Consider the following 15,773-nt stretch of genomic DNA (forward strand, 5'->3'; position numbering starts at 1 on the left):
ATGGTGCTACGATGCTCCGAGGTTCGTACTTTTAATTCGCGCTTTGTTTTACCCACATCATTTTTTACCACAAGGACAAGTTATGAGATAAATAACTGCCTTAGTGGAGCACATGATAACACCTTTGATTGGTATCTGTTTCCCTGTTTGGGGGTGTTTGAAGGATCTACATTTGTAAGTGCCATTGCATTAAGCACATCCATTACACTTGTAGTTTCCATCCAGTAGGGGCACAAATAGACATTGTGCAGGAGGGATATCTTGGGGTGGTAAATCAGTAAATCAGAGTTTACCAATTGATCTCTGAGATTTCTGCCCTGCGAGAATACGACCAAGGGAAGGTCCGAAAACACATTACCGATACTATCATCGGACCTTATAATGTGCCAATGTATGTGAACGATTCTCTTAACCAAGCCATGAGGTCGAAGGAATTGTCTGTAGAGCTCTGAGACAGGATTGTGTCGAGGCACAGATTTAGGGAAGGGTACGTAAAGATTTCTGCTGCATTGAAAATCCCCAAGAACACAGTGGCCTCCATCATTCTTAAATGGAAGAAGTTTGGAACCACCAAGACTCTTCCAAGAGCTGTACGCCCGGCCATACTGAGCAATCGGGGGAGAAGGGCCTTGGTCAGGAAGGTGACCAAGAGCCCGATGGTCACTCTGACAGCGCTCTAGAGTTCCTCTGTGGAGATGGGAGAACCTTTCAGAAGGACAACCATCTCTGCAGCACTCCACCAATCAGGCCATTATGGTGGGGTGGCCAGATGGAAGCCACTCCTCAGTAAAGGGCACATGACAGCCCGCTTGGAGTTTGCTAAAGGGCACCTAAAGACTCTGACCATGAGAAACAAGATTCTCTGGTCTGATGAAACCAAGACTGAACTCTTTGGCCTGAATCCCAAGCGTCATGTCTGGAGGAAACCTGGAACCATCCTTTCAGTGAAGCATGGTGGTGGCAGCATGCTGTGGGGATATTTTTCAGAGGTAGGGACTAGGAGACTAGTAAGGGATCGAGGCAAAGATGAACGGAGCAAAGTACAGAGAGATCCTTGATGAAAACCTGCTCTAGAGCGCTCAGGACCTCAGACAGGGGTGAAGGTTCACCTTCCAACAGGACAATGACCCTAAGCACACAGCCAAGACAACACAGGAGTGGCTTCGGGACAAGTCTCTGAATGTTCTTGTGTGGCTCAGCCAGAGCCCGGACTTGAACCCGATCGAACATCTCTGTAGAGAACTGAAAATAGCTGTGCAGCAACGCTCCCTATCTAACCTGACAGAGCTTGAGAGTATCTGCAGAGAAGAATGGGAGAAACTCCCCAAATACAGGTATGCCAGGCTTGTAGCGTCATACCCAAGACGACTCGATGCTGTAATCGCTGCCAAAGTGAAAAAAACCTTTTTCACTATGGGGTATTGTGTGGAGATTGATGAGGGGGGAAATTATTTAATACATTTTAGAATAAGGCTGTAACGTAACAAAATGTGGGAAAAGCCATTGGGTCTGAATACTTTCCGAAGGCACTGTACATAGAATAGACTCTTTGTAATGCATGTTTCTTTTTAGATAACTCTATAGCTTATGTTACGCCTTAACTTGAAGCACAACTGATTTGTATTGAGATGTTTGCACATCAGTGTGTCATGTTGATTCTGTAAGCTCACAATATCATTGACACTACTGCTCTCTAGTGCCATCTTGTAGAATGCAGTTTGTAATTGCTCTTACCATCTTCCATTTTTCTCTGATTGATCACATGTGAATGTACAGTATGGGTTTATTATGACTGTTTGAATAGTATGAATTGGTTAACTTCCTTCTTTAACGGGTCTGTTCTCTTGACCCCTTAGTGTCTCCCCTGAGTACCCCTGAACCACAGGTGCTTCTTACTCCACCACGGTGCCTCACAGCCAATCGCACACAGCACGGCGTCCTGCTCACATGGCTCCCGCCAGCCAATCACTCCTCGCCTGTCGACCGCTACATCATGGAGTTCCGTCTCGGGGAGAGGTGGGAGGTCCTCGATGATCTGATCTCTGCCGCTGAGACTGAGCTGATGGCCAGGGACCTAGTCCAGGTAAAGGGCCATACATACCTCAATGTATAAACAATGCTGTCTGTTTATAGTGACAACTGCCGATGTGTAATGACTGTTCATTACAGTGTCATAAACTGTCGATAAGATAATAATGAACACTTTATGAATTACTAAATCCTTTTAAGTATATGTAAAGTGTTACCTCTATTATTTTGCAGATGGCAGTTGTTTTGGGGTAATGACACCTTTATTTTGAGACAGTGGTTATGCTGAGGTGAATTGGACTGTGGTTGTGTTATGTGTGTGGAATGGACAGTGGAGGAGTGTGTTGTCTTGTGTCCCTGACAGGAGTCCTGGTATGAGTTCAGAGTCATGGCCGTCATGGACGACCTCATCAGTGAGAGCAGTAATGTGGTGGGAGTGTCCAGCACAGGTAAGTGTTACACCTAATATATTACACACCTCAATTCAGAATTAGATTAAGAGAATATTCTATAAATATTCCCAGATAGCTACAATGAAATAGAATATTTCATATTCTGCTAATATGTCACTCCATTAAATCCATTACTTCCATGAGATTGGTGAAGTTCATGATTTGAAGGTGAAGTCCATTTCCACCGCCCCATTTCTGAACCCCTGGGTACCTCTTCCGCCTCAGATCCCTTCCCCCCTACGGAGGTGACTGAAGAGGGGTTGGCGCTGCCCGTGGTTGCGGGCGTTGTGGCAACCATCTGCTTTCTGGCGGCTGCGGTGCTCTTCAGTACTCTAGCAGCCTGCTTCGTCAACAAACAGCACCAACGCAAACTCAAACGCAAACCAGGTATGCTTGCACTTCTTCTAACTTCTGTTTAATTTCTACTGTCCTTTCTCTGGTCTTGGTTGTAATCTCTAAATCTCTGTTTTGTCTCTTCTAAGACCCTCCCCTGTCTGTAACACACTTCAGGAAAAGCATTGACTCATCGTAAGTACTAAAAACAAAACCAGAGAGTTTAAAAAATAGGAGCCAATCTTTTGAGCTCATATGCCAATTCACAATGCAGTGTCACTGGATTAAATTTAGATGCAACATCAACTCGTCTTTACCTGTTATAAGGGTTATTGCTATGGTCTCTGTTCGTTTCACTCCCGTTGAGAACCATCTGTCAGGGCAGGGTAGCTTTGCTAGGACATGAGTATAGTTTGAATGTACACAATATATACAATGTATGTGAACATCCCTTCAAATTAGTGTATTAGGCTATTTCAGCCACACCCGTTGCTGACAGGTGTATAAAATAGAGCACACAGCCATGCAATCTCCATAGGCTAACATTTACAGTAGAATGGCTTTACTGAAGAGCTCAGTGACTTTCAACGTGGCACCGTCATAGGATGCCAACTTTCCAACAAGTCAGTTTATAAAATGTCTGTCCTGCTAGAGCTACCCCGGTCAACTGTAAGTGGAAACGTCTAGGAGCAGCAACGGCTCAGCCGCAAAGTGGTAGGCCACACAAGCTCACAGAACGGGACCGTCGAGTGCTGAAGCGAGTAGCACGTAAAAATCGTCTGTCTGCTGTTGCAACACTCACTACCGAGTTCCAAACTGCCTCTGAAAGCAACGTCAGCACAATAATTGTTTGTCAGGAGCTTCATGAAATGGGTTTCCATGGCCGAGCAGCTGCACACAAGCCTAAGATCACTATGCGCAATGCCAAGCGTCTGCTGGAGTGTTGTAAAGCTTGCCGCCATTGGATACTGGAGCAGTTGAAATGCGTCTCTGGAGTGTTGAATCACGTTTCACCATCTGGCCGAATCTGGGAAGAATCTGGGTTTGGCGCTTGCCAGGAGAACACTACCTGCCTGAATGCATAGGCCCAACTGTAAAGTTTGACAATTCATAATATGGGGCTGTTTTTCATGGTTTGGGCTAGGCCCCTTAGTTCCAGTGAAGGGAAATCTTAACGCTACAGTATACAATGTCATTTTAGACGATTCTGTACTTCCAACTTAGTGGCAACAGTTTGGGGAAGGCCCTTTCCTGTTTCAGCACGACAATGCCCCCGTGCACAACGTGAGGTCCATACAGAAATGGTTTGTCAAGATCGGTGTGGAAGAACTTGACTGGCCTGCACAGAGTCCTGACCTCAACTCCATCGAACACCTTTGGGATGAATTAGAATGCCGACTGCGAGCCAGGCCTAATCGCCCACATTAGTGCACGACCTAATACTCTTGTGGCTGAATGGAAGTAAGTTCCTGCAGCAATGTTCCAACATCTAGTGGAAAGCCTTCCCAGAAGAGTGGAGGCTGTTATATTAATGTCCATGATATTGAAATGAGATGTTCGACAAGCAGGTGTCCACATACTTTTGGTCGTGTAGTGTATATTGTGTGTATGTAAAGGGTTTGGAGAGAGGTCTATGTTAAAAGGAATTGGATGTTTTAACTTCTTGGAATATCTAGATGGTCAAGTGAATGAAAATGGCATTATAGGGGACTTGGCAGGGACTTTTATATCAGACTAGTGAAGTATGGTCCTCTTGTGACACCATGATGGTCCCTCCTGTGTTGTGTGGAGGTTTGGCTTAGTTGACAGATGACCGTGGCCCATGCCGTTTGTGTGTCTCCCACCGCAGGCCTTCTCTCACCCCCTTGCCAGGGGTAGAGCCCTGCTGGGACGCACCAGCCAGGAGCAGCTACATGCCCCCACCAGCCAGCTCCCTGTGAGTGCTTAGCTGCTTGCACCATGCCACAGTGTGTGTTGTGCTGCACTACGCTATGCTGGCTTGGCTGCATGGATAATATATGCATTTATAGATTTGATTTACTTAGTGCTCTGCTGGCCTAACTGCATGCACAGTATACTGTATATGCACCATATAGGGATTTGTGTTTGCGTTGGCTCAGCTGCATGTACAGTACCGTGTATATGCACTATAGTTGACTGTGTAGTTTACAAATCAAATCAAATCAAAGTTTATTTGTCACATGCGCCGAATACAACAGGTGTAGACCTTACAGTGAAATGCTGCTCCTGGTGTGTGGCAAATAGAAAAAAGGCCTAGTTGGAAGTCATCTGTGTTTTTCTTATGCCACAAAAGCATTTGTCCCCAACAAGACAAATGGCCCTCAGTTTTTGCCCAAGAGCGAGTTAAAGAATATCTGTGAGACGGTTGTCATGGCTGCTTGGTAATGGTTCCTCTCTCATACTGTCGCCGTGGCTAAAGTCATTAGCTTCAATGCTAGCAGAATGCACTGGCTACTATCATAATGCAGGGGTGGAACACAAATAAAACAGGTGTATTTATGTGTATTTGCTTTGACATGGTGCCATGGCTTTGGATTTTCTCATCTGTCTAGCATAGTAGTGATGCATACTGTGGATAAATGCTATTTTACTGTGCACAATTAGGCTGTTTATTGATTAATAACTGCTGTTTAATGGGTTCATTATGAAGCCATCATGTTTGAGTGTCTGTCTCTGTGTTGGTTGTCTCTGACAGGCTGTCCTCTGGGAAGATCAGTCCAGAGAGCTCCCCTCCCGCCTCGCGGCCCCAGTCCCTGTCCTCAGATGGGGCCCACGGCCCGGGCCTGTATGTCAGGAGACTGCCCAGCCCTCAGAGAGACAAGGACAAAGAGCTCTCCTTCTACAAGAAAACCAAGCGTGCTATAGCCAGCAAGAAGTACAGCGTGTCCAAGCACGAGGCAGAGGTCACCAGCCCTATCGAGCTGATCAGCCGCGGTCCCGACGGCCGTTTCAGCATGGCCAGCCCGCCATCAGCCCACCGCCGCATCCAGGGCTTCCCATTCGCCGAGGAGTCCGACATGTATCCTGAGTTCCGGCAGTCTGACGAGGAGAATGACTTTGACTCCGGGCCCCTGCCCCCGATCATGGCCACGCTCCGACCACAGCTCTCCCCAACATCCTCCAGCCTGGAGTCCACGCAGGCCCCCAACTACAGCCCCCGCCTCCACAGGCCCATGGAAGGTATGAGCTTTGTGGAGGGCAGTGGGCATCATGCTGCAGGGCAGGCCCCAGCCTCCCGCTACAGGCACTTTCCCCAGGTCCCCTTCTATGGGTATCTAGGCCGCGGTGAATCGGGGATTCCGCCACCTTTTTACATGCCGGACATCAGTCCGCATAGCTCCGCTCTGTCTTCCCCCCCAGGCACTGCTGACGGGGGGCCCTACGGTTATCCCTCCATCCCAGAGGAGAGGGAAGAGATGGAGCTCCATCATCAGTACACTTCCTCTGGCCATTCCCTCCCACATCCACACAGCCCTCCCCCTCGCTCCCCTCGCTCACCTGACAGCTGGCAGCCTCACGAGTTCCCCTTCCTGGGTCTAGAGGGGCCCCGCTTCATTTATCCACCTCATCATCCCTTACATCATCACCAGGACCTTCCCGACCCTCCACCGTACCCCCCTCTCCACTCTCTCCCCCCCAGCCGCCTGCACCTCCCCAGCCCTCGGCTCCTGCAGTTGGAGGTCCCCATGGCTCCACAGGGCAGAGACCAACCCCCAGGCCCTCCAGCTAGGCGCTTAGCTATGCAACAGGCCCAGAGTCTCGGCCAGCTCAGACACACATCCCATGGTGTGGGTGTACCAGTGTTGCCTTACCCTGACCCATCAGCCCGTGCAGGAAGCCCAAGCACAGCCCCTAGCAGCAGCCCCCAGTCCTGGCTCAGCCCGAGGTCAGGGCGTAGGACAGACCCCTCCCTGCCCCCGCTGGTCCTCCAGCCCTCCCGCCTCTCCCCCCTCTCCCAGAGCCCCCTTAGCACCCAGCCAGGTTCCCCAGATATCCTAGTCCGCCCACCACCCCACCCCAGCATCCTCCGCACCTCCCGCTCTCTGGAGATGCCTGAGATCACCCTGCACCCCCAAGCCACCGTCAGTTTCTCCCGAAGGTCCTCCCTGGCCTCCTCCCCCACCCAGGGCCAGCAGGGAAGCCGCAGGCCCAGCCCCAGTTACCGTCCCCACATGTCCTATGCTTCTACAGCAGCCAGTTACCCCTCCCAGTCCCCTTCTCCCCCCTTGGAGAGCAGGGATGTGTTCGGGCAGTGGCCGTCCCAGAGGAGGACAGAGGAGGAGATGCTGCCCTCAGAGCCCTCCCAGCTCCAGATATCCGCCTCAGGGTAGGTGACCCACACCGGTCCGGCAGGGACAGCAACGCACTAACTAACGAACACAACAAACTTCTCCAACCTGGGCACTCAATTCTAAATGTATCCCCAGTTTATAGAATATTACTTAATGTTTTACTTTTGGCATACCAAGAATGCATATTTAGGCTTTATATGCAGCAAGCATGTATTTGCATTTGGCACACATTTGATCAGTCATAAACAAGTTATTTATTCAAATGTTGTCAATATACCCATTTGAATCAGGGCAAACTTTTTCACATAAAAAGTCCTGATTGACACATTTTGTAATTTAACCCTAGAACAAAGACACATCTGAAGATATTGATATTGATCTTTGAGTTCTGTAATTATTATTATAAGATATTTTTGTTTTTCTCTGTATGGGAACTCATTCATTTTAGGAAGAAAAGGTGATTTGTAACTGCCATAGTTCACAGAAAATACTGTTTGCTAAAGAAAATGTTGGCAGAAAACCTAACCAAATATTTTTGTAAAACGTTACAATTGCATTAAGGTGTAATCTGCAACAAAGGATTTCAGGTGGAAGACATATGGGAGCACGTGCTACACTAAATAATTAACTAGCATATACCGTGTTTTTTATTGATTGAAAAGTCTGAATCCTAGTGTAGTGAGATAATAATTATTCTTACATGTTTGATTTTCTTGTATTATTGCCCACCTATGACTTCTCATCAGAGGCTTTCCTGTTTTTTAACTGGTGGTAAATGATACTGTAGCTAAACTAAAAGATTACGATTGAGTGAGACCTACACTTTAACTTTAAAGGTTGAGTGCCTTCTACCGCTCAAATGAAATATGAAATGTACAAGGTATCAAAATTATTTTCACGATATTCATCATCATTATTGGTCAGATAAGCTTTCTATTTCAGAAATGATTTTCACACATTTGAAGGCCAAAGCAGATTTTACTGCACCTCTGAGGTTTATGGCCAAACACCAATTTTTTAATAACCTGAGACCATTTGGACTACTTGATCATCTCTATTATTATATATTACACCAACATAGTCATAAAGTACATGCTCTGCAGGACAAAAAAATACATACAAGAGAGCAATATACCTGAGGCGCATATAATTATCCCCTTTTGTCTGTATACCTACATGCTTCTCCCCTTCCCCCCTTCCCCCTCACACCCACCTCCTACCTTTCTGAATCCCAGGGATTGCCAGGTTAGCGTAAGCGGCCCTGCTCTTTTTCCACCCCTTTACAATGTCATGGTCATATGGGCAAGTATAGTGTAGGCCTGCTGGTTTGTACAGTGTGAGGGCTCAGGGGTCTTACCTCATCTGTTTTTGATTGATCTCAGCTATCTGGGCAGCGTTGTTGTGAGACGGTCCCCTACGCCGCAATAGGTAAGGGTCGGACCCATGTCTGAGAGGGGAGGCGTCAGCAGGGGAGGGCTCTTATCACTCTCTCCTTTAAAGGGGAATCGCTGACTTTGGTTTGAGCCTCTTTACTGGATTCAAGTTTGCTAGCTCTAATGCTAACTGCTAACATACAGGTTACATTTCCTACAGTTCTTTGGCACAACATGCCTGCTGTTGAGCACAGTGATTAGGCTGGTGAGCAATATTAGGAGCTGTTTAGTACTGTGGAGCAGTATTTGAAATACAGGCACGGTTTCCCTGCACAAAAAAAGCCTTGAATCAATAGAGGACCCAGATTACTGATAGACTGGAGTATTCCCCTTTAAAGTTTTGTTCCATGTGCAAAATGCCATGCATGCCTTCTCAAAATATCTATTTTTTGACTCAAACGAATAACAATATTTCTCAAGACTAAATTCTTTGTCACATTCGTCGTCTTAAGTGCTTTCGTTTCTGTCATGTGACTGTTTTTAATGGCCATTTCCTCTTCCTGTCATGTGACTGTTCTTTAACGGCCATTTCCTCTTCCTGCCATCTCCTCCCGTCAGCATGGTGAAGCCTCTGTACACAATGTTCATGTTGATGAAAGTGTGATGTACAGTGTTCATGTTTTATGGAAATGTACTGTATCTAACTAACTGTGGCCCCTGCACACAGTATTTTTGATTATGAAAATACTGTTGTATTTATCTAACGAGGATGCTTTAATTCTCATATTTGTCTCCCCTTTCTGCTAAGGGCTCTCAATCTCTCTCTCTACAGTGACACTATGAAGGACACCACCTCTAAAGCTTTGTCTTCCTACAGTATGCCTTTTGAAACAATAGGTTTTGGTAGAATCACTTGTCTTTACGTATCCTCGAGTCAGGTTTTGAAGCTGGTGTATTAATAAGTAATTTAATGGCAACAAACATTTAATCTCATGAACCTGAACGTAAATGTTTGGTGTTGATGAGATTATTTGGGGTCTTAGTATCATTATTTGCATCTTTCTATGATGGACAAAACAAATGTATTCATTATGAGGTAAAAGTATATTTAAAAATAGGTAACTTTCTGTTTAAGGCTCATCAACGTGCCTCAATTTGACATGGATTTAAAATTAGCCAATGATAGAGACTGCTCATCTTTAACCCTTAAAAATATGTTCAGTATTAGGCAGAGTTTGAATGATATGTCACTCATAAAATGAAAATAATCCACATAGAGCTATCAAGAGGAGAATCCTCTTTGTTGCCCCACTCAACAAAAAAAACATAGATTCTCACTGTAGAGAAAGAGGAGCAACTCAGTAACTATAAAAACGGAAGCGTTTCTTCTGAAAATTGTTATTACAAATACAGTATAGAGATTATTTTCATTTTATGGGTATCTAAAAGTGACAAAATATTGACATATTCCGTCATAATTTTTTTGAGAATTAACCCTGTTCATCCCATAGTATTTTATTAATTCCTCACAATCTGAAGCCTATGAATTTCTCACCAAATCATCAGTTTATTTATGGTTCAATATTACAGAGCCTTTCGGAATCAATGTCCTCCTGACTCCCCATCTAACTAATCACTGAGAGGATAGCGTCCCCTGGTGGTGAGTTAATGTAAAGCATGTGTATTGTGCCTGTCTCCTCCTCTTTCTAGGGAACCTCTAGGTGCGTCTAGTGATCCTGCTGGGTCTGAGAGCTTACAGTCACTGCTACACCACTGTATTACTAAAGCCAAGAGAGTGGCTGCCAACACCAATAACAACTCCACTTCCAGGAGAAGAACAGGTCAGTCTCTGAACTAAAGAATATGCCACTGTTAGAAGAACCAAAAACAACAGCATTTAGTGAGTTCCTTGTAGCCTGGTCTCAAATTTGTTTGTGATGTAAAGGCAAATCCTATCGTTGTCATGCCTATGTAACTACCATAGTTGTTGGCTTTACAACACTAGTATGGTCTGGGACCATACTAAATGCCTCTCTGTTGTATCCTCAATAACACTACCTCTCCATCCCTAGGTGTGTCTCCCTCTCAGACCCAGCAGCAATCCCAGACCCCCTCGGCTCACAGAGAAGATCTCTACCTCCACAGGAAGAGGAAAAGGCAGAACAGGAAGAACCCATATCTCTTTTTAACCTCCCTCCTGCGCCGCAGCAGACGCTCTGAGGAGGACCAGGCGGCCATCCTGGCCAGTACAGACTCAGATGGGCCCAACTACAGGACTCCCCACTGACCACTGACCAAAATGTTCACTACTGTCACTCACAGACAGATCAAGCCATGGGTGGCAACTACATTGACCCGCCAACCTAGATCTCCCTATAACTCCCATACAGAAATTATGATAATCATGTGATTAATTCCATTCAGCTTTTGGCAGTGGGTAACCTGTCTCTAGCGTTTTCCAAATAATTTTGAGACAAAATAAAGATGTTTTCTGTGTCTCCCCGAGGATAACGTTGTTAGGCTCACCAGATAAAACATCTGTAATGTAAATACATAAAATAATGAAAAAGGGGACAATATCTCCTATTGTAGTAAAATGCATTGATCTAAATAATTCACAACACCTTAAAAGTCCCTGGTCATTGAGGAGTCTATCTGAGGTGTTACAGTGACACGGTGGACTAAACCTGGTGCGTTCCTTAGACAAGGACCTCAGTCCTTTCCTACAATTCAAAAAGTGTCAGTATCTAACACAGGGTACTTATCGCAAAATATACCTCAGAGTAAGTGCAGAATTTCTGTAATTCTATTGGACAATACCTATTTTACATGATTTTTCAAATGAAATGTATGAAAGAAATGGTATATAATATCATTCACTTCACACATGAATTGGATGCTATGGCCTGAAGTCTGATTTTCATCTGCTTTTAATATCGAGCCCAATCTGCATATTTTGCTTAATCCCAAAAGAACATCATCCAATACAAGGCGTGGTATGATATTGGTATATTTCAAATCACTAAAAGACTTGTCCTCACTCTCTTGCATTTAACCATGTGATCACACCCAGTAAAGGGGAGCCCATGTTCTTCTTGCTAAGACATACAGTAACTTTGTGTTCAAGAGGCCAAATGTACACTTGATAGGGTGAGGACAGAAAAGGGGTGAGAAAATGTGATAAATGTGTATACAGTGTTTTTCATTAATATGGAGGAAACCTCCAGTCATTTGTGGAGTATGGCACATCTCTAGGTGCCTTGTTCGCCTTTTCTCTCTTGTTTTTAAAAAGTGAATTAACTGCCTTTTCCTTCGCCTTCACGCATTCTCTCTCTCTCTCTGTTGGGACTCATGATAAGCTCCAGTCTGACCTGTGGACTGACTCTACTTTATCTGCCAAGGACACCTAGCTGTGAGTAAGGGGTACTGAAGGTGTATTACTCTGGTTCTTTTTTTCATCTTGACTGTGTATATTCTACTAATAGAACAGACCTATAATAACAATTAGTGATTATGATGACAGTGTTAATAATTTCAGGTTTCAAACTGTGGTAATGCTATAACATAGATATAAAAAAAAATCACAATTTAATCAACATTTAAATGTAAAAGGTACAGAAGTAGTTATTATGCAGAAAGTGAAACTTGCCACTGATGTTCATATTTCAAAACAGCTGTAATAATGAATACTGTATTGAAAGATCTGATTGCTGTTGCTTTATTAGGCGATTTTAACAAGTGGGCTTGTTAGATGACAAGTGACAACATTTGGGTTACATTAACTAAACTCAAAAGGTGGGGTGGCTGTCTCGACTCTCAACTGTTTATCTCTAGCAACGGTATAATATTACCTGCTAGCTATTTCTCTGTATGTTTATTCATTTTAACACTAACCGATAATGAATGTATGTTTTGCTGTACAGGAAGTGACTATCCTGATGTCATAGTACAACGGATGACCTGTCGCATGTGGTGGTATTAAGTTTAGGTTTAATTGGCTAGTTGGCTAGTTGGCACAATAGGTTGATTTGATTTATCACACAAGGTTAGCTGGTTAACCAAGGAAGGGTTCAACCACTCTTGGTTGAATTCTTTCCTTTACACTGATGGTTAATGTTATCATTTTCTTCTCACCCTGTAAACTAGACCTATTAGAGAGCTTTACGCTTACACACTTACAAGATGAATCACTGGAAGACATTGACATTTTAAACCAGTTGTCTGATTTGGAGTCACTTTTATCTTTATTGCTAGCAATTCAGGAGTTGAACTAGACATAAGAACTCTCTGAATGTATGTTAATTGAACCCCTCTCTGCTTGCTATAGAATATAAATCAGTGATCAAAACATCAACTTTATCTGCCCTCTTCACTCACTTTCCAACCTATTTTTTTTTAATTGGTGAGATAGTGACAATTTTGTGGAATTAAGTTATTTGAAATTGATACATCAACGTGCATATTCCAAGAATTGGTTATATGTAAGATATGAGGGAAATCTATATTCATAATGTATACATGGTGTGTACTGTATTTGTGAAGATGAAACAGAAAGATTTTTTGTTCATTATGCTTGAGGACAAAAATAGAGAGACAGATTTAAAGCAAGTTAATATTAAATGTGATGAAATTATTTGCTTTAAGGCTTTAAGTGGACAATATTTATAAAACATCTTAAGGTGCTTCATTTGTCATGTTTTCGGAGACATTATTTTACATTTATGGAAAAGTAAATGTTAGCACAGAACAAATGTTTTATTGTCATGTGGGCCTGTTGGCTGCACAAGATCAGTAGTATTTCTTCTGTTGTATAGTATGTGAATGAATACCAATTTGAAATCATCAACGTGTCGTTGCTGGACTAAACCTTATCTGAAACAGAACACTTTTTTTTTCACAAGCACACAGGTAGATTCACTCATGATCACTTGCCTCCAGATGTCCAAAGTATGAGAGAAACAAAAGAGAGCCACAAACAATCTAATAGTTATGGGGTACTGTATGTGCTGCAACCGAAGTCGTGTTTACATTAGCTAGAGATGACGTACGTGCTACTAGGACGTAGTTGCTTTCAACATTATGACTTGGTGCTATGTTTAACTCTGTGGTGCTGTAGATCAGAGCCCTACTCTCTTGAAGTCCTCTGTGTTTTACCAACTCAACTAGTTCCATCGTTGTAAATCCTATTAATAAACTAGTGTGATTGGCAATGAGCAAATTGTATTGATTGTGGAATCAGATAGTGGCAATAGATAGTGTGGTGACATTCAAAAAATACATCAAAGAGACTTAGAATAATGTAGCAATGGAACAATAGTTAGTTTCCGTCTCTGTTCCAGCCTCTGTCTGTGCTTCCAGGGTTCCCTCTCCAAAGTGTTTTACTTGTGTTGAAGGGGAGATATAATACCCAGATTAGATGGGGAAACCTACTTGGTGTGAAGTTATTTATCAGTACTTTTGATCCATATTAAATATGTAACAGCAGACAGGGGAGGGAATCTGAGCCCATGATCAGGGCATGAGAAGGTCATTCTACACTACACACGTCCTACAGGTCAAAACTATTTTTGATGGACAACACTGTTTTCAAGCACACTACTGCAGGGGCATAACCTTCTTACGTGATTTCTCTCCACTGTTGTCACAAAGTCTCCTATTGGGGGACAGTATTGTACAGTATAGCCAATAAGAGTATTCATCAAACAGCGTTTGTATTTAAGCTGATTCTTCTCGTATGTTTTGGTAAAGTTATTGCTGACACATTCTTCATATAGACTTTTACTAATGTATGTAGTCTTCCGGGCTCTCTTGCTTTTTCAACAACAAAAATACATACCGTATGTAAGAGGGCTGCTTTGGAGGTACAGATGTAGGATCTTAATTTGAGCCAATTTGCTACAGCAGGAAAATAAACCTGCAGCAAGAGAAAATGTGAATTATTATAGTGATTATAATTAATGGACATTTTTGTAGGGGCTGATATATTTTTCTTAAGGGAAAATCAAGTCTGAAATGTCAAAGTGGAAATTACAAACTTCAGAAGCCTTTTTAAGCCTCAAATACACTACAAGTATGAAATATCATGCATTGCAGGAAAGTTCTCCTGCAACAGGGCGATCAAATTAAGATCCTGTACTCTTAGATCGACTTTTATTTTGTGTTTTTCTGCTTAAAGGCTTTTAGTGCATAAGTAGGAGCTGGTATGATTATACTTAGAGCAAATTTGATTTAACTATATTTATCTTGCATGTAGAGACAATACAAAAGAGCCTATTCAGCAATCAGTCATAAACTTTCAACCTGGTTGTGATCAGACAGAAAATGGAATATGTAGTATTTTTTATGTTCTCTGTTTTTCCATGTGTACCAGCACTGAGGAAATAGAATGTATTATTACTGTACAATAAGTGCTACATCTTTGACTGTTTTAACTAATGCTCCTCATCCTCAAGCCAGTAGTGCTTAAAGGAAGAATATGTCGTCATGTCATAGCATATTTTCATCCATTGAGGCATGTGCGTGTGCTGTACATCACGTTTACATTCTATATTTTATGTTGACATCTTCTGTGCATAATCTGTTTCAATATGCCTTTTTCAACTGAAACAATTGATCTATATCAGACTGTTCATATGTAAATATTCCAAAGCAAAAACATGAAACATATTTTACTTTTTGTCTATTTTACAATGATAACCTGCGGATCATTTGGAGCTTTATCATTCAGTTATGTTTGATTGACATCAGGAATTATTTTACACTTAACTTTTATGTGAGCAATTAACTCATCTACTGTATGGTGCTGTACCAAAGCCTTATGTAAAATACTAGTCTGTGTTGATTTTCTCTTTTGCCACTGTTGTCCAGGGAATTCAATATTGTCTGGGATCACGTGTTGCTCACTTCATGTTCAACTGCCATTGAATTTCTTCTTCAAAATAAACCCTGAAGAAAAAGCATAAACGCACTGGCCTAATACCACCAGTGGCTTCTAGAGAATAGGTGACAAAGGCTTATGACCTGTGGCATAGGCTCAAGACAAAGTGGCATACGTTTATTAAAAAAGGCATTGGCAAATTTGTTGTATCATTGGCTCATGAGCGGTTTGTGACATAGACATACAGCATGTTCTATGATGATCCATGGCATGCCAATAATAAGTGGAAAGCAGCGTTGCGTTCATGTCCATCATGTGTCCATTTCCAACGCTCAGTCCAATGTAATATTTTCCTCTTAAATTTTTGTATTTTGATATAATAAAAATCTAAAACGTG

At 43.0% G+C, this 15,773-nt stretch overlaps 1 protein-coding gene across 7 annotated transcripts in view; it reads left to right on the forward strand.

Annotated features, from left to right (window-relative positions):
• Positions 1-15,773, forward strand: part of LOC129822169 (protein turtle homolog B-like) — a 77,092-nt gene extending 61,319 nt beyond the window's left edge. For 3 of the 7 annotated variants that reach the window (XM_055880203.1, XM_055880204.1, XM_055880209.1), the window contains 8 exons: positions 1,857-2,083; positions 2,393-2,477; positions 2,706-2,867; positions 2,963-3,008; positions 4,663-4,749; positions 5,530-7,161; positions 10,210-10,340; positions 10,572-15,773. In XM_055880203.1, coding sequence (XP_055736178.1) covers positions 1,857-2,083; positions 2,393-2,477; positions 2,706-2,867; positions 2,963-3,008; positions 4,663-4,749; positions 5,530-7,161; positions 10,210-10,340; positions 10,572-10,786 — 2,585 coding nt within the window. In that variant the 3' untranslated portion in view covers positions 10,787-15,773. Of the gene's footprint in view, positions 1-1,856; positions 2,084-2,392; positions 2,478-2,705; positions 2,868-2,962; positions 3,009-4,662; positions 4,750-5,529; positions 7,162-8,508; positions 8,555-9,331; positions 10,341-10,571 lie in introns of those variants that run through there. The other 4 variants (XM_055880205.1, XM_055880206.1, XM_055880208.1 and 1 more) reach the window with 3 other exon arrangements.

The sequence above is a fragment of the Salvelinus fontinalis genome, chromosome 24 (assembly GCF_029448725.1).
Source record: "Salvelinus fontinalis isolate EN_2023a chromosome 24, ASM2944872v1, whole genome shotgun sequence".
Classification (NCBI taxonomy): Eukaryota; Metazoa; Chordata; class Actinopteri; order Salmoniformes; family Salmonidae; genus Salvelinus; species Salvelinus fontinalis.